The 20,661-nt window shown below is 46.3% G+C and overlaps 2 protein-coding genes and 1 long non-coding RNA gene across 5 annotated transcripts in view; 1 reads left to right on the plus strand and 2 right to left on the minus strand.

Annotated features, from left to right (window-relative positions):
* Positions 1-2,440, plus strand: part of KIDINS220 (kinase D interacting substrate 220) — a 104,173-nt gene extending 101,733 nt beyond the window's left edge. Inside the window, exons 34-35 of one of the 3 annotated variants that reach the window (XR_013349838.1) lie at positions 293-626; positions 1,581-2,440. The gene's annotated coding sequence lies outside the window, so the exon portion shown is untranslated. Of the gene's footprint in view, positions 1-292 lie in introns of all 3 variants that reach the window. The other 2 variants (XM_077844219.1, XM_077844221.1) reach the window with 2 other exon arrangements.
* On the minus strand, positions 2,280-16,508 carry LOC144281296 (uncharacterized). Its single transcript, XR_013349839.1, has 4 exons — positions 16,483-16,508; positions 5,943-6,038; positions 4,149-4,274; positions 2,280-3,731 (listed from the first exon to the last, which is right to left on the minus strand). It is a non-coding gene; the product is annotated as an uncharacterized LOC144281296 (long non-coding RNA).
* Positions 16,509-17,537: 1,029 nt separating this feature from the next.
* On the minus strand, positions 17,538-19,975 carry ID2 (inhibitor of DNA binding 2). The gene is made up of 3 exons (XM_077844226.1): positions 19,503-19,975; positions 19,090-19,153; positions 17,538-18,302 (listed from the first exon to the last, which is right to left on the minus strand). Exons 1-2 carry the CDS (start codon positions 19,848-19,850, stop codon positions 19,097-19,099), a joined length of 405 nt encoding a protein of 134 aa, XP_077700352.1. The 5' UTR covers positions 19,851-19,975; the 3' UTR covers positions 17,538-18,302; positions 19,090-19,096.
* Positions 19,976-20,661: the final 686 nt, after the last annotated feature.

Raw genomic sequence — 20,661 nt, forward strand, 5'->3', positions numbered from 1 at the left:
TGAAGGAGTTGCAGTAAATTGAAAAGTAATTGGATCTCAAACATTTTAGATGAATTTAATGAATGATAGGTGATTAAAAATGCTATCATATTACTTAAGGAAATAGAAGAGTCCTGAGCTTAGCAACATACAGAAGCATAAAGTTCTCCAAAGAGACCTGAAAAGATTTGAGTCTAACACCCTTCATTTGTAAATTAAAAAATCGGACTCAGAGTGTTTCCCAGCATGTCACAACTTGTTTCAACTTGCAATAGCATTAATCTCAACATTGTCTAAACTGATCTTGTTCTAGCAGCCTTAACAGAGGACTGCATTACGACGCACTGGCCTAAAAAGAAATGACCATTAGCTGGAGTGAAGAGCATCAATGACCACGTGAAGTCAGTTTCTCATGTAAACTGTAAATACATAAAAGGAGATTTGATTGGACACAAATGATATCAAAAGCGAGAGTGTGACCCTGAAAATTAAACAAGGTACAGATATCGATGATCATCCAAGTAAACAGTTGGTGACACTGTCATGAAAGAAGTAAGAGCTGTGATTCTAGCAACGAGGCAAGTGCTGGGAGAAGAGTTGGCTTTTGAGAGCCACTCATGTGTTCTGAAGGACAACTTGAACCCAAGGTAAGACTCCCCACCCCACCCCCCAAAAAAATCTGTACCATTCATTTGAATGACAAGAGGAAAAACCAAAGGCTTAGCATTTGTTCTGGTATTTCAAAGGAAACTGGACAAAAATAGCATGGATTTGAGGAAAACAGTAATTGGTGATGAGAGGTGGTGCTTTCTCTGTGACCCAGAAACAAAATGTCAAAGTTTGCTCTGGAAAATTACAACATTCCCAGTATCCCCCAAAGCACACATGTCAAAATCACAAATAAAGAGCACACTGCTTTGTCTCTCTGCCATCTGTGGGATGGTTCAAACTGGAGGTCAAAAGCCCATCGATCCCGTCATGCACACATGCTGAAGAGCCACAGGATGCCTTGCAAAGTGAAGGGTGGAATGGGGTCTTTTGGCTTCTCCACACCAGGACCCAGCTGAACAATTTCTAACCAAAATCTGTCACCAAATTTGTCACGGACTTTAGCCTTTACCTCGGATGTTTGGGGAAGACTGGTTATGTGAGGACAGTCTGGATTCGTGGTCTGATGGGCTTAGAAAATCCAGTCAAATGGGTTTCTTTGTTACAGAATTTATTAAAACTTTCAATGTATGTTTCAAAACTCCAAGGAGATAGAATGGTGTGCGATCTCTTCCGATCAAATCCTACCCCAAACTCTGTTTCCCTTGAGCCTGGTGTAGGACAGTATTCCATAGAACATCCTGTAATGAGCCTTGCTTAATTGAGGCATTTCATCCAAATGACTTCCAGAAATTTCAATATAGAAAATCTGTCACTGAGCATGTTCAAAAAATCATGCTGTTCCTGTGTAAATGATTTCCACCCTAGGCTCTAGAGTGTAAGACATTCGTGTGGGTAAGTCTAAGAACTCCACTTTCTGTTAAGTAGTGACTTCGGTACCAGTTAAGAATGGGGGGAGAAGGATCACATGCAGCTCTATCCTCTCCATCCAGACATGTCGACCCACAAGGACAAGGAGTCTGGAAAGCAGAGACACACACTGTAGCCCATGTTTGCCAGGGGGCCCCTGCAGAGAAGAGAGTTGGCGAGGCCCTCATGGCCCAGGAAGCCCAGGGTCACCCCCTAGAGGCAGAGGTGAAATGTGGAACCCCCTAGAGGGTTCCACCTCCTAGAGGAACTGAAGGCTGGCTGAAGTTCCCATCGCCCTCTAAAGCCCTCTCCTCCTCCTGTCAGTCTCCAGAACATTTCCCCAGGAAACATTCAAGCCAAGTGATTTCCAGTTCTTTGCCACCAATAAAATGGAAGCTGGATGTGACCGAGTTGTCATGGTATAGAACACTAAAAATAAACTTTAAGACTGAATTGCTGTGCAATTTTTAGCATGTGACTTGGACGAGGTTGAAAGAATCAATGACATTGCTCTATCAAAACTGCTTCCAACTCCATCTACTTCTTTATGTGAGTGAGATTTCTTGGCACTTAAATCTATACAAATACAAACAGGGATTAAAATTCATGTTGAACTCTGGCTCATTCTATACAATAGTAATATTCATCTGTGGATACTTAAAATAACTGAAAAACAGTTTTTACCCATGTTATTTTCTGTAAAATATTATCTTAATGTGTATAAAAATTTTTAAGCATTGAGGAATGTTTTGTGATAACTGGAAACAAAAACACTTATAATTTCGATATGTACGTGCATGCATATATTCTTTTTGCAGAAAGGCACAATAGGATGAGAAATGATTTTCAAATGCAAACACAGAATGAAACTTTGTGAGGGACTTGGACTAGTAACACCAGGTCAAGGAAAAAAAGGAACAATGTGAAATTTCTGACTCCAAAAGGAGAAATGGTTCTTGTATTTTATTTTTTAAATATTTTATTTATTTATTTGAGAGAGAGAGAGAGAAAGAGAGAGAGCATGAACTGGGGGAGGGGGAGAAGGAGAAGCAGACTCCCTGCTGAACAGGGAGATCAACGCGGGGCTCGATCCCAGGACCCTGAGATCATGGCCTGATCCCAAGGCAGACACTTAACCGACTGAGCCACCCAGGTGCCCAAGGTTCTTGTATTTTATTATTTTATTATTTTTTAAGATTTTATTTATTTATTCATACGAGATAGAGAGAGAGAGAGAGAGGCAGAGACACAGGCAAAGGGAGAAGCAGGCTCCATGCAGGGAGCCTGATGTGGGACTTGATCCCAGGTCTACAGGGTCACACCCTGGGCCAAAGGCAACACTAAACCACTGAGCCACGCGGGCTGCCCAGGTTCTTGTGTTTTAAACATGGGTGATCATAGCTATCAAATTGTGTGGATATTCTAGTGGATGTACTTAAGAGAATGATGTCATGATTTTGTGTGAAATTTTATTTTGCAGCCATTTAAAGGTATAACAAAAATTGTAGAAAGCAACTTAAAAAGGTGTGGGCAGATACATGGTTTTTCAAAGTCCTTGCAGGAGATTACATGAACAAGATATTTTAAGATTATCCTTTTTAAAAAAAAAAAAAGATTTATTTACTTATTTGAGAGAGTGTGCATGTGCAAGCATAGGGAGGGTGAAGGGAGAAGGAGAGAGAAACTTTAGCAGACTTCTCACAGAGCTCAGAGCCCAACACAAGGCCTGATCTCACGACCCCAGTATCATGACCTGAGCTGAAACCAAGAGTTAGACCCTTAACCGACTGAGCTACCAGGGGCCCCAAGCTTACCCTTCTTAAACAGCATAATGTCTTATTTTTTCAGCTCATGTGCAGGTTACCAATTGCTGTGTAGGAAATCACCCCAAACTGGATGGCATAAACAACGACTTTATGCTATGCTATTATATATATATATATATATATATATATATATATATATATATATATATATAATTTTTCTTACAGTTCTGGGGTTGACTGGACTTCGCCAGGTGTTCTCACTCAGGATCTTGCGTGCAGTTGTGGTCAGATGGTGGGAGTGTCTGGAGGCCTCTCAAGGGTTTTCTCACTCCATGTGTCTAGTGGGTGACAGGTGTAGTGTCAGCCGAGATGGCAGCTGTTGCTGGCAACACCTACACGTGGTCTCTCTCTGCATCTTGGGCTTCCTCACAAAATGACAGCTACATACCAAGGGTGAATGTCCTGAGTCTGAGGGAGAGAAAAAGAGAGAGAGGGTGAGAGAAAACTAGGGCAAGTTGTATGAGCTTTTATGAACTAGCCTTGGAATTCACAGAGCATCCCTTCCATTGCATTCACAATGGCCAGCCCAGGTTCCAGGGCAGGAGACAGACTCCACCCCATGCTGTTGGAGTGGCAAGGTTCTAGAAGAGCATGTGGGATCAGAAATATTTTTGCAGCCTTTCTGGAAAATACAAAAAAACTACCACAGATTGCTGTGCGGGTCAGGAAGGGAAATACTCTGCTGTGATACCATCAAGGCAGAAGACAGGTGGACAAATAGCTCTGCTGTATGCTGGCTGCATCCCAGCCTGATCTCAGAGGACCGATCTACTTCCAGGGCAGGAGGATTCCAGATAGCACGCTGGAGCTGAAAGGATCCGTCACCTTGCTTCTGCTGGTGCTGACAGCTGGTCAGGGCCTGGCGGTAAGAGGCTGAAGCGCTCGCTGCCCACTGCTCTCCCGTGGGCCTGACATCAGCTCTGTGCTCCACGAGGCTTCCACCAGGTTAGCCTGTGGCAGAGAACAGGTTTGGTTGAAAATATTTGAAACCAAGTAGGAGACGTTCCCTCACCACTGAAGCCTTCCACGTACATTTGGTGTGCAAGGGTGTCCACTTGTCCCCCCTAGGATGATTTTCACTTAGTTGGAAAATGTCAGTTAAAATTTACACCCTTACTATAGTGGAAAAAGATGTAAAAAATAGAAATGGCTTTCTTTTCAGACACTGTCACCATCTCTCTCTTGCATATGGCTTCCAGCAAAAGGTTTGTTTCTTTTTTTTTCCCCCCCTTTCCTTCTATTTCACTGATGATTTGGCTATGGAATCTCAGAGAACTTGGGCCTTTGCCTATAACTAAGAATGTAAAGGCCTTACACAGAAAATGTGGAAGCGTATAAAAAATCTTCAATATATACTATTTTCAGATTGCATATCAACATAACATTTAGGATTCAAGTCTCCTATCTTTATCTCTGTAGATGCTACACCAGAGCTACCACCGTCCTATGTATAAATGTGTGGAAATGGCCCAAGAGCCACTTTCAACATTTCCAGAACTTCGATCTTTATATCTACTTAACTACTTGAAGGGTGTCACTTGCTATGGTGGGACCCAAGAACACTATCGATTGTGTATGTTATTTCCGGTAATTAAAATATTTCCTCCAAGACAGGCTGCATATATATTCCAGCTGGGCAGGGCAAGCAGAGGGAAGGACTCTTGGATTTTATCCTGGGCTGTAACACCTTGCCATTCCATGTATGTGTAGAAGAATCATTTCAAGCCCAAGACATTTAACAGTATGAGTTTAGGTCTATGTATCTCATCTCTCAGATTTGCCACGATGATCCTCGTCACTGTGGAAGTGGAAATATGATTCTCCTCAGTTAAAGGTTCTATTTATGACCAGGTATTTAATCAACTGGGAGTAATATTTGGGAAAAGGAAAATGATCTAGTGAGTTATGAAGTTCTACGATGCGTGGTTACTTAATATGCTATTTCCCCTTAGGTTTTAAAAGCCAACTTAATTGTCGTCTGGTTAATAAGTTTGAAATATATTGGCTATAACTAAAGAAGACACATAGAAACCATTGACATCTAGACATCTCAGCAGCTGGAGAAAATGCCAGCATAATTCCTAAATTGAGAGTTTTAGTGACAAAGCAAGATACGCCTGGAGGAGTCACACAGCCAAAATTATCCCTGCCATTTCCACCAAATGTTTCCAAAGAGCTTCTAAAATGGTGCCTGCAGTATGGAGTTAGCCATTTCCCACTTGTAGGACCTATGGATTATAGCTCCTGCCCAGGTCCAAAAGTCCCTTGATTTTTACCAGCAGCACAGGATTCGGGATACCTAGGCTGGCTCTGATCCCATCTCACCCCAAAGTCCAAAGCTTCTAGTAAAAAGAGCCTGTGTAGCCAACTTCCAAGATGGCGTCAGGAATCGCCCACTCCTGGCACCCCCACCCTACACTGTACACCCTCGTAGTCCCTCCCATTGTACCAGAGTTGGTCTGTGTGACCCACCGTGGTGGTATATCACTTCTGACATTCTCTCTGTCTCACTCTGGGGGAAGCTGGCTGCCATGTCGGGAGCAGCCCTATGGAGAAGCCCATGTGTTAAAGAACTGAAAGACCTTTGGCCAAAACAGCCAGTGAGGAACAGAGACTTACCTCAACCACGTGAGTCTGAAGCTGATCCCCCAGCATGGTGAAGCCTTGAGCCAGAACCACCCAAGTAAGCCACACCTGATTCCTGACCCTCCGAAGCTGTACAAGGTAATAAATATTTATCTTAAGATACTGAATTTTGGGGGTACCCTGTTGTGCAGCAATACAGAACTAATACATGACTAAAATTCTATTTTAAGTCCAAGACTTAAATCCAAGACTGGTGAGCTTGTGGTGTCCCTCCTCTGAGCACTGCGTATTTCACGTCAAACAGGAGAGGACACAGGGTTGAAGAGTCCAGTGTATCGGTCAAGGTCCAGGCCCAAACTTCAGCAGAGAGAATAAAACTATTAACTAGGTATCAGGTACTAACTAGGTAACTGAAAAGGCGAAAAAAGAACTCTCACGTCTCACAGAGGTGGTTATTGCAGGGCACATTTCCACCCCTGGGCTGAGGACACAAAGTGGGAGGTTGGAGTTATCAACTGTCAGAAGCTCTGAGGAGGGGGTGCCACTCACTGGTGTGGGGGTCTTTGAGGCACAGGAAGGTGCCCTGGGCCCCAGATCCCAGGAGGAGCAGATGCTGCTGGCTGGTGCTGGAATCTAGGAGAGGAGTTGGGACAGCCGTCTCTCCCTCTGGGTGTTGAGAAGCCACCAAGAGGGTCCAGGAGCTGCTGCAGGGAGCTGGGTGCAGGGGTGTTGGGTGTGGCTCCTGGGAGTCCCAGCAGCAGCTCCAGTCCTGCTGCCTCAGGCCTGCAGTTGCCCTCCCTCGCCCAGACTGGCCATCCTAACCCAGAGGCTACCCTTCTGCAGAGTGTCCAAATCACAGAGTGGTGGTGGGGGAGGGGGTGGACTTGGAGCCCAGAGACAGTAACTCAATCCCTGGCTCACCTTGCAGCCCCTCTGGACTTTCCTTACTTATTTTTCTTCATAGCATTTGCCACCCTCACGTATGATAGAATTTACCTATACATGACCTCTGTCTCACTGCTGGAACTCGGGCTCCCCCAGGGCAGGGACCCTTGTCTGTTTGGTTTGCTGTGTCTGCAGTGCCTAAACAATGTCTGGTACGTCAATGGCATCTGATAAATGTTTGTAGAATAAGTAGATTAACAGATGTGACCCCTTCGACACATAGGAGATGGATCTCTGAAAAGAAGTGTCTCCATGTTTTAGCAAGAGCAGCTTATGAGGATGGAGTGTTTGTTCTCATAGACAGTAGAACACGGGGGAGAATTAGCAGGACACGTCCTTCTGTGTATACCTTGTCCCCATGTGATTTGCAATTGCTTCTTCATCAAATGGAGTTTGCAGGGATCATAGGGTACATAGTGTTTTGGGATGATTCTCAGGAGTCATCGTCAGCCGCAAAACCAGGGCTTGACAAACTTGTTTAGAAGTGTCTTTCCCAGTCAAGAAATTTTTTTTTCAGTCAAGAAATTTTTAAATTGGATTGACTCAACCAGCATGGGTGAAATTTAAGTTTGAGATTTTTTTTTTTCTCCTTTAAATATTTTACTTTAGGGGATTAACGTTTCAGTTAGCATTTTTGGAATATTTTTTTTTTCCCCTGGTAGGCTTTGGCAAATTCTGATAAAATTAGAACATTAAGTATGGCCTTTCCTTGTTTCTTGCTTGCAGTGCTTCTGGAGGATTTTTTGAGACATGAAAGTTTGAAGGAATGTGTGAGTTTTTAAGAACTTTCTTCCAGAACCAATGGAACTCATTTAGAAGCCTGTGTAAAATACGTCTTACGGCATTGTCTCTAGGTGGAAGCTTACTTCATATAATCAGTCATATATGTGGAAATACAGACTGCTCTCCTCTGCTCACGGCAGTGGGGAGGAGACAGAACAGGAAGACATTTCTGGGCCTCCTCGTAGAGATTTTCTTTGCTGCCTGCTGGTGGGACGCATGACAGATGACAGACATCCCTGGGCACACAGAGCGGTGTCTCCTCTCAGCGGGGGCAAAGGCAGCTGAGCCGGGTGAGGAAGGAGAGTCCAGCCATGCTACAGGTCAAGGTAAACCTGGACGGAGGGACAGGATGCCAAGCAACATGGGAGGAGGCCAGAGCCTTTGGAGAAAAGAACATCTCTCTAACATACCAATCGTGAGAGTTTCCAAATACAGAGTGCAGTCCTGTGCCCGTCACTCAGCTGTGACACTAGCAGCGTTCTGCTGTGCTTGTCTCATCTGACTTGCTCCCTTTTCCTTTTTTTCTGGAGTATTTTAGAGCAATTCTCAGATGTCATGTCACCTTGCCTGTAAATACTTCAGGATGCATCTTAAAAGGCAGGGCCATGATCCTAGGTAACATCACATCAACAACTAATTCTGATGCCTAGTGTTCATTCAGATGTCTCCCACTGTCTAAAACAATTGCCTGCTTAGAGTTTGGGAAGCTGAACAAGACCTATTCATGACACTTGACTGTTATATTTCTCAAGTTGTAGTCAAGGGTAGCTTTCCCCGACCCCCACCCCTCTCCTCCCCAGGTGCCCGACTTTAATGCCACCCATGTGTTCACAAAGCTGGGTCAGTTGTTCTGAGGAAGCCTCCATCCTGGACTTCTGACAGTTTCCCATTTCACCTGCTCTCCCCTGTTTCCCACAGGCAAGAAGTTAGATCTAGAGGCTTTATGTTATTTCAAACTGGGTCATTGAAAAAAAAGTTTTCCTAAAAATATTTCACGAGGGATGCTGTGTACTTCTGATGGTAGCACGCCAGGGCGCATCTCACGGTCCTTTGTCTGGATTTGTAGTGACCGACTCAGAGGTTCAAGTAAGCATTTCCTTATAAACAGCCTGATCATGTCACTATAAAGTCCCCCATCAATTTTTCACGTAATGATTTTGCTAAACATCAATCACCACTGCCTGCCTCAGCAGCCACATTCGTTATCACACATTGCAGTCTTTTCGTTCATTGTGATGTTAGGGACTGCAGAATGGTGGGTTGCTAATTTTGTCTTTCTCTTCTGGTTATCTGACATACAGCTCATACTGGGAAGGCAGGACAAAAACTATTTTATTTTTTTACTGAGAGAGGGAGAGAGAGAGAGAGAGAGAGAGAATCCTAACCAGGCTCCATGCCCAGAGAATGAGCCTGACATGTGGCTCTATCTCATGACTCTGAGGTTATGACCTGAGTTGAAGTCAAGAGTTGGACACTTAACTGACTGAGCTACCCAGGTGCCTCAGGACAGTTACCTTTTATTTCCAATTATCAATTTTTTAAATGAGTCAGTGCTCTGGAAGCTTACCCTGGGACCCAAAAAGTTTTATTTTATTTTTGTCTCCTCTTAATTTTTTGTTTTTATTTGTACTTCCTGTCCTAGACTGGGAATCAGCCATTTCTCCAAAGAGCTCTGCTTGTGTCTGGGAGTTGATGGTATTGGAGAACACAAACTAGTGGAAGGGGGTGCTTATTACTGCTAAGTCATCATTGCTTCTTGGCATTTGCAGTGGAACATTAAAAAAATTTTTTAAGAGAAAAAGTGAGTTTCAATTGATAATTACAGTTCAGAGATAAGATTTTTGGGCTTTTTCTTTGTTAACTTTTACTTGTAACTAATTTCTCTTACCCTGAAAATCTTGGTCCCTGATACCATTAAGCATAATTATTTCCTTGCTTACCTTACAATGTCTATGTATCTGTTTAGAAATAACAGCATCAAGATTATTACTGACAATATGACAACTAAATAAACTTTATGACTGATTTCTTTGCAGATCTTGTCACCCTTAGAACATCTCCACTGGGCACGTCGAGTAAAACTACTGTGTTCTACAGTCAGCTGGTATAATTCTTTGCTTGGTATGGGTACATCACCAACCTGAGATACAATTAGATTCATGTGTTCCATTATTTTAAAATTTTTATATATTGCTTTTTTCTTTAATTAAAAAAATACATTATAGTCAAAACTATATATTAGGAGACATCACATTTCTCCCTTGTTCTATCCCTCCTCCATCAATAACCATTTCAGGGAATCCCTGGGTGGATCAGTGGTTTAGCGCCTGCCTTTGGCCCAGGGCACGATCCTAGAGTCCTGGGATGGAGTCCCACCTCGGGCTCCCTGCATGGAGCCTGCTTCTCCCTCTGCCTGTGTCTCTGCCTCTCTCCCCACCCCCCCGCCCTCTGTGTGTGTGTGTGTGTGTGTGTGTGTCTTTTATGAATAAATAAATAAAATCTTTAAAAAAATAACCATTTCAATTGGTTTTTGGTTTATCCTCCCATTTTATTTCTCTATAAATATAAACATATATGAATCTCTATGTGTATATTCTTCTCTTTCTCCTTCTCCTCCTTCTTCTTTCTCCTTCTCCTTCTTCTTCTTTTTAGAGAGAGAGAGAGAAAAAAAAGAGTATGAACAGGGAAGGAGGGGCAGAGGGAGAGGGAGAGAGAGAATTCCAAACAGGCTCCATGTTCAGCACAGAGCCTGACATGGGGCTTGATCTCAAGACCCTGAGATCACTCCCTGAGCCAAAATCAAGAGTCGGATGCTTAACCGACTGAGCCACCCAGGTGCCCCTATACCTTCCCTCTGACACAGAAGTTAGCCTGTTACACACACTGCCCTGCACTATGCTCTCTCCACTTGACTCATACCTGGAAAGCTCACGTCAGTGTATAGAGAAGAGCTCTTCCTCTTCACAGTGCAGCATCATGGAGGTACTATAGATTTCCAGCTCCTACTGATGGACATTTAAGCTGTTTCCAATCATTTGGTATTAAAAATAATGCCAAATCTATTAACTGAGAGCACAGATTATTTCGTATTTTGCAAAGGTAACTTTGGGATAGATTCCTTGGTTGGGACAGCTGGGTGAAAGAGTAAATGCATACATGATTTTGGTAGCTGGTGTCCAATTCTTCTGCATAGGGGTCATTCCATTTTATCATGAATGATGGACAAGATTCCACCCCCTAGGTCTGGTCCCCGCCCAGGTCTGGTCAACAGAATGTATGGTCACTTTTAGTCTTCTGTCCATCTGCTTGGTGAGAACTGGTTATCTGGTGTAGTTTCCATTTATACTTATCTTGCTATGAATGAAATGGACCACCTACTTGTGTATGTAAAGGCCATCTTGTTACTTTACCTGTGAAACCTTTCTCTCGTGTGGTTGGACATGTTCTTTTAGATTTTTAGGACATATGTATGTGTGGCACGTTAGCTTGACTGGAGGCTTGTCTGATAATTAGAGGTGTCTAATGTTCAAGTTGCTGGTTTGCTGTCACGCCCTCCCCTCTGTTGTCACAACCCTCAGTAAAGTCTGCCTTATGTGTTGGACTTTCCAGTTCCATCTTCTGTGTCCTACCTTTATTTGATCTCTGTGCTATCTTTATCTCTCTGTGCTGTATTTTGGGTTATCTCCCCAGATCCATCTCCCAGTTCAGTAATTCTCTCTCTAGCAGCTTAAAATTTCTTTTTCCTGTGGCAAAATACACGTAACATAAAAATTTACCATCTTAATCATTTCAAAGTGTATGATTCAATGGTATTAAGTACATTCATGCTGTTGTGCAACCATCACCACCGTCCATCTCCAGAACTCTTTCATCTTGTAAAACTGAAACTTTATACCCCTTCCCCTGGCACCCACGTCTGTACTTTCCAATTCTGTGATTTTGACACTCTAAGGACCACATATACATGGAATCACATGGTACTTGTTTTTCTATAACTGACTTATTTCACTTAGCATCATGTTGTCAAGGTTCATCTTATAGCAGATGTTGGAATTTCCTTCCTTCTTAAGGGTAATATTTCATTGTATGTGTATACCACATGTGGCTTATCCACTCATCTGTTGATGGACACACGGGTTGCTTCCATGTTTTAGCTATTGTGAACAATGCTACCATGAATATAGACATAAAATATCTCTTTGGGATCCTGCCTCAATTCTTTTGGATCTATAGCCAGAGGTGGAGTTGCTGGGACATATGATAATTCTATTTTTTAATCTTTTTGAGGCAATGCCATACTGTTTTCCATCACGGTTATATTATTTTACATTCTCACTAACACTGCACAAGAGTACCAACTGCTCCTCATCCTCCTAATGCTTGTTCGCTTGTTATTTTCTGATTTGTTTTTTTTTTTTTTATTTGTTTTTTGATAGTAGAAATGCCGTTATGGTTTGGATTTGCATTTCTCTAATGATTGGTGATGCTGATCGTCTTTTCATGTTTTATTGGCTTTCACATATCTTCTTTGGAGAAATATTTATTCAAGTCCTTTGTCTATTTTTAAATTGGGTTGTTTGGTTTTTTGTTGCTGAGTTTCAGGAGCCCTCCACATATGCTGGCTATTAATCCCTTATCGGATCTACGATCTGCAAAGACTTTCTTGCATTCTGTGGCTTGCCTTTCTACCCTTTTGATGGTGTCCAGTGAGGCACAGTTGTAAATTTTCACGGAGTCCAACTTGTCTATTTTTATTTTTGTTGCCTGTGCCTTTGGTGTCATATCCAAGAAATCATTGCCAATTCCGATGTCGTGAAGCTTATGCCATATGTTTTCTTCTAAGACTTTTATAGTTTTAGCCATTATGTGTAGGTCTTGGATGCATTTTGAGTTAATTTTTGTATATGGTGTTAGAGAAGGGTCTGACTTCGTTCTTTTGCATGTGGATCTCCAGTTTGTTGAAAAGACTGTCCCTTCTCTATTGAATGGTCTTGGCATCCTTGTTGAAAATCATTAGACCACATATGTGAGGGTTTATTTCTGGGTTCTCTAGTCTATTCCATTGGTCAATATGTTTGTCCTTATACTAGTACCACACTGCTTTGATTGCCATAGCTTTATAGTAAGCTTTGAAGCCAGGAACTGTGAGTTCTCCAACTTTGTTCTTCTTTTTCAAGATCATTTTTGCTATTCAGGGTCCCTTAGATTCCATATAAATTTTAGGATGAATTTTTCTAGTTCTGCAGAAAACGTCATTGGGATTTTCACAGGGATTGCACTGAATCTGTAGATTACCCTGGGTAGGATTGCAATTTTAAAAGTATTAAAATCTCCAGTTCATGAACGTGGGAGGTTTTTCTGTTTATTTATGTATTCTTCAATTTCTTTCTGCAACATTTTGCAGTTTTCAGTGTACAAGTCTTTCACTTAGTTGGCTAAATCAATTCGTAAGCATTTTATTCATTGTGATGTTGTTTTAAATGGAATAATTTTCTTATTTTTACTTTTGTAAAAGTCAGCTCCACCCCCTAATGTGGGGATTGAACTCACCACCCTGAGATCAAGTCACATCCTCTACCCCACCAACTAAGTCAGCCAGGTGCCCCTGGAATTTTTTCCTTAATTTCCTTTTCAGACTGTTTATTGTTAGCATCTAGAAATGCTCCAGTAGTTTTTAATCTGGGTTTGAACCTTCCATTGAGTTTTCAATTTCAGTGACTGTACCTTGTGATTTTCTTGTTTTTAATTAGTTCTTTGATTTCTTTTCTCACATCATTTTAGTTACTCTTACCTTAGAGCCTACAGCTCTTTGGTTTCTAATCTTTCTCTTCATTTTATCTGCTGATTCTTTCTTTCACTTGGAAATTGGTTTCAGTAGGTTCTAAAATGTTTTATTGTAAACCTACTTTCAGCAAGCCATTGAATATGACAATTTTGTGTGGTCGGTATTGAGGGCTCACTCTGGAGAAGTTTTGCATTTGCTCCTGCCAAACACCCTAGGGGTATCACTCACCAGGAATAATTTTTTATGTTAATTTATCCGCATTAGAATTTCTCAATGATTAGAATTTCTCAAATGAACGGGGCAGTATATATTTCTGTCTCCATTCCCCAGGAGGGCAGACCTGTGGCTGTGAATTTTCAAGGGAGATGTTTCTTTCCCCTCTGGAGCTCCTGTGGACATATGGGCTTCCCCATGATGGTCCTGGATGAGGCATAATTTTCTCTTTGGTCTACACTTTAACTTAGATTGCAGGCCTGAGAGAGAGATCAAGAGAGAGAGAGGGATCGAGAGAGAGAGAGAGAGAGGTGTCTCACTTCCAACGTCCTGCTTCACATGGGAGTGAAGCCTTCTCTCCAGTTCCCTGTTGGCTCCATGCCACCATGCTGGTTTTGGCAGCTTCCCTCAGGAGGTGCCCACCCCCAATCAGGTTCTGATGTTCAGCTCGCTCAGCGTGTGTCCTCCCTAGACGCACCCCCTGCCCTCATCGCCCTGGGCACCTGTGGAGGGTGCTCCTCTAAGTGCCTACGTCAGCACTGGGCACTGAACAAAATACCTGTTAGGCTTCTTGACAATTCTGTCTCTGTCTCAGATGATCTTTATGAGGAATCAGACATTCAAAACCTTAGCAGAACCATCACCCAGAAAGATGCTCGGGACCTGGAGGCACCTTTCCAGCAGCAGAGGGTGTCAGAAATTGGAAGGGTGTGTGGTGAGCCAGGCCACAGGGATTTGGATGGTCCTGGAGCTGCCACTCACAATGTGGAAAGCCCCATAAGTAATTATCCTTGAACCACAACAAAAGCTCCATGAAACAGGGTCTTATGGACAAGAATGCTCTTTCCTGTTAACTTCTACATCTTTGTCCTCAGAAGCCCTTTCACCATTCAAGTGAAACACTGGGCCCAGTCTGTCTACTGACTGTGGTGTGCCCTTGGTCACTCTCTTCATGTCTGTGAGTCCAGGTTCTATAGAATGGAGAGACCACATGTTTGCCTACCTTCGAGGATTTATCCATGGCTTTGAGAACTAAAATTAAATGTAAACTGACCTGTACATTAATTGTTTGAGGTTCACGTGACCTTGATTCCAAAACCAGATAAGAATAGCACAAGAAAAGAAACCACAGGCTCTATTTTATTCTCAAAAATTCCAAGTAAAATATTAGCTAATAGAATCCAACAGTATCTATAAAAAGTGATCATACCTCATGTTCATACCTACTTAGGACTTATTACAGAATTGCAAGGCTCGTTCACACCAGAGGTCAGTGTAATAAACTAACTAAGAAAACTAGAGAAAAACAGTATCAATGAATAGAATAAAATATTTTACCAAATTTGCTCCCAAATTGTGATTCAAAATCTCCCCAAAGCAAAAACACCTAACAAAGGGTTCTTCCTAAAACTGATCAAGACTATATATTACAACAAAATCCCAGAGGCAGGTCATGCATGATGGAGAAAGTCTGACATATTAAGATCTCGAATAAGGGGATCCCTGTGTGGCTGAGCGGCTTGGCACCTGCCTTCCGACTGGATGTGGTCCTGGGGACCCAGGATCAAGTCCTGCGTTGGGCTCCCTGCATGGAGCCTGCTTCTCCCTCTGCCTGTGTCTCTGCCTCCCTCTCTCATGAATGAATAAATAAAATCTTAAAACAGAAAAAAAAAGGATCTCAGATAAGACAAGGATGCTGGGACGCCTGGGGGGCTCAGTAGTTGAGTGTCTGCCTTCGGCTCAGGTGGTGATCCCAGGGTCCTGGGATCGAGTCCTACACTGGGCTCCCTGAATGGAACCTGCCTCTCCCTCTGCGTCTCTCTCTCTCTCTCTCTCTCTCTCTCTGTCATGAATAAATAAATACAATTTAAAAAAAAAAAGACAAAGTTGCCCTTTCTCTCACCCCCTATTCCTTTACTGCAGCACTGGAGGTCCTGGTTAATGTTATTGAGCCATTTCAGGAAAAATAAAATTGCAAAAAAAGAAAAACTTAAGGAAAAGAGAAGGGAAAACTCTTTGGCATTCATTTGACTTCACAATTCGTTTTCCTCCACCACCCAGTTATCATGTGTCTGGGCCTGGGGGTCATCATGTCTGGCACTTTGATCAAAAAAAATCCATCGGCAGTAGACGCTAGTTTGCGAAAGGGGACCCCGTCTGAGCTCTGAAGTAGCAGAGAGGGAATAAGATCCACGCGTGGAAACCACTTACACAAGCCAGAGAGGCAAGAATAGTCCCTCTCTAGGGGCTGTCCCCGGCTGAGGCTCCGCCGCCCGCCCCTCGGGGCCCGCGCCCCAGGACCCCGCTCCCGGGCCGCCGTCCTCGCGGCGCCCAGCAGGTGGCGCCCGGCCTCCACCGGCCGGAGCCCAGGCGCCGCGAGCCCCGCCGCCGAGTCCGCTCCGAAAGCCGCCGCTGCCCCGGTCGCCGTCCGCGCCGCCAGGGCCCCGCTCCCGAGGCCGCGCAGGTGCACCAAGGGCCCGCCCCGCCCCGCCCCGCCCCGCCCCGCCCCGCGCGCCCCGCCTCCCCCGGGCAGCCCGCGAGCCCCTGCAGGAGGCCCCCGTCGGGGTCGGGCCGCCGCGGGGCGAGCAGAGCCTGGGGGCGTCGGAAAGGACGGGGGGGGGGCGGGGGGGGCAGGGCCCGTCCTCGCTTCCCCTCCCCCATCCCTGCGCGCCGCCGGGGACACGCGACAGGTGGCCAGACCTCGGCGGGCAGGTCTGAAGGCGGCCTCCCCGGGATGACCCGCCCGCCCCGCCCCGCCCAGGTGCGGCGGCCACAGCGGCGTCCCCGGCGGTATGATTATCAACAACAACGACGGCCCGGACCCAGCACGTGCTCACCCGGCCGCACCTGGCCCCGCGCTCCCCGCTCCCCGCTCCCCGCGACGGATTCCGTGTCAGGGCCGGAAGCGCCACCGCCGCCAGGGCAGACGAGGTGGCGCCACCCAAACACCTGCTGGGCTGGGCCTGAGAAAGTGGCCCCAGGTGAGTCGCCCATCCCCACCCGCCCGCCCTCCCCACCTTCCTTCTCGGGTTCCCATCCACCTCGGACCAGCCTTCCAGAACCTCCCACCCAAGGAAGGGGCTTCCCGGTTGGGGGTACGTGCACACGTGTGCATTTTAAACACGCACCCACGTTCAGGGCGCGTCTGGAAGCGGGGTCCCAAAGCCGCCAGGTGAGGGCCACAGTGGAGAGCGCTGCTCCTTCTCCCCGAGACCTGAAAGGCCTGCCCCCTCTCCCTCCCTCTGTCCCTTCCCTGGGCAGTCAGTCCGGGTGCAGTCAAGGGTGAAGGGCGACTTCGCAGCCACCTGTCTTGGAAAGTGGGCTCCGCCCAAGCCCTGTCTCCTCTCCGGTGAGCTACAGGTGGAGGAGGTACCGGCCGGCTCAGGGCCACAGCACAGCTGTAATCCCCACGGAGCACTCGGGAACACCCAGGGGTCTCTTCAGCCCTTGCCCTGCATCTTTGAAATCCTGTCCCGAACCGTGGAGGACATACTCCTTCTGGTTGACAAGCAGTGTCATACACTCCAAAAGGGTCTCAGCACCTACTCAGGCCAAGTAGTCCTTCCAGACTCTGCAGTTATTTTGGATGACCTAGGAGTCACTGCCACAGCAGTTTCTTGGTTTAAAACTCAGCCCCCCCTCCCAAGGCACAGAACTAGTATTTCCCTGCAGGACTTAAGAGAAACTTCTGTTTACAGCCCTCCCAGCCGGGCCAGCCCTCCTGAAACGCTAGCAGCAGCCCTTTGCCCCCAAGTGTGCGCCACTACCGCGCATCTGATAAGCAGTTTGCCTGCATAGAAGTTCTAAGGCTGAGGAGGTGGTCAAGGGATGCAGAAAGGGTTAAATTAAGGGAGGCGAGAGAGAGAGAAAGAGATCTTAAAAACCATTCAGGATTCAAGGTATTGACTTCAGACATGTTTATTATAATCTTATACAGTCTACATAAATTTGAACTTGTATTTATTTGGGTTCAGTTATAACATAGCAGAATAAAAATCAAAGCACTGGTCCTCTGAAATAAAGCAGGCAATCACCATTCAATAAACACACGATTTATTTTGTATAAAAGGGTTAAGTTTACAACTAAACTTTTATAAAAAGTTTAGCATGAATAAGTACATCATTACACTTTGTATGCAGAAATACACATCTCTGCCACTATACAAGAAAACTCTAATTAAAGAGTTCACAAGGTTTCACTCAATATATATATATATTTATATATAAATATATACACAGCATTCAGTAGGCTTGCGTCAAAAAGGTAATTTCTGACCAAAAGACTTCATTTAAGTAACTGAATACTGGATCCTTCTGGTATTCACGCTCCACCTTTGAAAAAAGGCAAAGTCTGCTTAAATTGGGAAATTCCTTGTGATTTTAACGTTTTTCGCTCCCCATGGTGGGAATAGTATATAAAGAAAACCTTCCAACTGCAGAAAGGGCATTTAAAAGTCTTTTTCATAAATAACTAATATCACAGTCCAGGTCAGAGAACACCCTGGGGAAGATGATCATTCTTAGTTTTCCTTCCATTTTTTTTTTAAAAAGGTCCATTCAACTTGTTGTTCTCCTTGTGAAATGGTCGAAAAATAAGAAGTTCAGCGCCTTAAAAGATCCTGTGGATTCGTTGTTGTTGTGCAAAGAAAAAGAAAAGTCACGAACACCTGCAAAAGATTGGGGGAGAGGCATGTTTTAGGAGAATGGAACCTAAGGGCAGAGGCGGGCAGACTGGCGCCGGGAGGAAGCCGCAGTTTGAACATTTAACCACCAAACACTCAAAGATTGGGCAAACCCTGGCGTCCAGATGCAACACACACACTCGGCCTCGACAGCGAAAATTAAACATTAAAATAGCAGAGACTCCAGGGAAAAACTTCCCAACGCAATCTCCTATTTGGATCTCCAACAGCACTGCTCACAGGCGCCAGTCTGCTTCTTGTAACAATTATTTGATTGAAAACAGCCCTTTAGTGAACAGATAGGGAAGTCGGATCCCACATCACAGGGGCTGGGGCGCTTGGCCCGGCGAACCTCGGAGGGCTTACAGCTTGGGGAAGGAGGAGCTCTACGGAATTTGCGGTGATAAGATTAATTAGACGGAGGTTAGTACCTCGTAGTACCGGAGCAGCAGCAGGGGAGAGCCAGGGCATAACGTGTGGCACAGCAAGCCGACGCACATTTCCCTCTGCCACCTTCGTAGTAAGCGGCTGGTATTTTTTCTTTTTTAAAGGAGAAGGAGGAATGCTCTGTGATCTCGAGGAGCCAGAGCTGGGAGCCCCTTCCTTCGGAGGGTACCCAGACAGTGTACTACGGGCAACACAACTAAGTACACAGTCCTCGACTAAACCCCCAAATTTTGCAGATACACAAGTCCCCCCAGCCACACACACACATGAACACACACACTCCAAGCGGCAGTTTACCAAGGGGAGGCACGAGCAAAACACTCACCATTTATTCAGCCACAGAGCGCTTTGCTGTCATTTGACATTAACTCAGAAGGGAATTCAGAAGCCTGCGAGAGAAAGGGGGATAAAAGGCGATGTTAGACCATCTTAAGGAGAAACGGCCCCCGTCCTTTTTTTTTTCTTTCTTTTTTTGAGCAGCAACTTAAAACAGCAACTTTCGTTCAACACGTTTATGCTACAATTCAGAATCAAAGGCAGATGCATTAACGTGTCAGAACTTATCAGCAATTTCACGCACGACTCAATCTATAGCAGATCTTTTTTTCTTTTTTCTTTTTTCGCCCTAAAAGTTAATTAGCTCATCTGGAAGTCCCGGACTGGGACTGCGGCGGTCTGGACCACGGGCCTGCTGGGGGGTGGGGTGGGGGGTGGCGGGGGGGGGCAGGCAGGTCTCACCTGCAAGGACAGGATGCTGATGTCCGTGTTGAGGGTGGTCAGCGGCGTCCGGGACGCCTGGCTCTGCCCAGGTCGCTGGTGGTGCAGGCTGACGATCGTGGGGTGCGAGTCCAGGGCGATCTGCAGGTCCAAGATGTAGTCGATGACGTGCTGCAGGATTTCCATCTTGCTCACCTTCTTGTTCTGGGGGATGCTGGGCACCAGCTCCTTGAGCTTGGAGTAGCAGTCGTTCATGTTGTACAGCAGGCTCATGGGGTCGTCCACCGGGGTTTTGCTCCGGGAGATGCCCAGGCCGTGGTCCGAAAGGCTGTTTTTCCTCACGGACCGCACTGGACTGAAGGCTTTCATGCTGACCGCGCGGGGGCACGGAGAGACCGGGAGGGAGCGGGCTGCCTCGGAGCTCAGGCCGCCGCCGCCTGCGGAGCTTCCTGCGCTCGGCACCGGGCTCGGCTCAGAATGAAGCCGGGAGCCCGGCGGGGCGGCTTTTATGGGGCCTCGCCGGGGGCCCACGATCCGGCTTCCCCGCGTCCCCATTGGCGGAGGGCGGCGCGTCCATCAGGCCGCGCGGGCGATCCGATTGGCGGGCGCGGGCGCGGGGCGGGCGCTCGGTCCTTCCGCGTTCGCAGCCAATCCCCGCGGAGTGGGCGGGGCGGGCGCGAGCCCAGCTGGGGTGGTAAATAGAGTACAGTAAGCGCGGGGCGGGAGCGGAGCGGAGGCCCGGGGAGGCGGAGGGGGAGGGGGAGGGGAGGGGGAGGGGAGGGGGAGGGGGCGGGGGCGGGCGGGCCGGCGGCCGGCGGGGGGGGACCCCGGGAGCCCACATGTGCATCTGCATTCCGATTCCCCGTGGTGAGCCCCTCGCCCTAGGGCGCCCCCGGAGCGGGCTCCGCGGCCCTAACACCACCGCCACGCGGCCGGGTTCTGCACGGCGCAGGGCAAGTCACCGTCCCCCCGCCACCCGCGGGGTGTCACCACACAGCATTTCGGGAGAAAGTAAAAACGCACACGAGTTTGCCATCGACAGGAGAGACGTGCGTAGAGTCCGGGCTCTTAAGATCAGGCCAAGCGACGTCAGGACAGCACAAAACCCCCAACACCCACGCGCGCCCTCAGCGACAGGTTTGGTGTGGGATCGCGCAGCCCCCCCCCCCTCCCCGAGCAA

Source organism: Canis aureus, chromosome 12, assembly GCF_053574225.1.
Source record: "Canis aureus isolate CA01 chromosome 12, VMU_Caureus_v.1.0, whole genome shotgun sequence".
Classification (NCBI taxonomy): domain Eukaryota; kingdom Metazoa; phylum Chordata; class Mammalia; order Carnivora; family Canidae; genus Canis; species Canis aureus.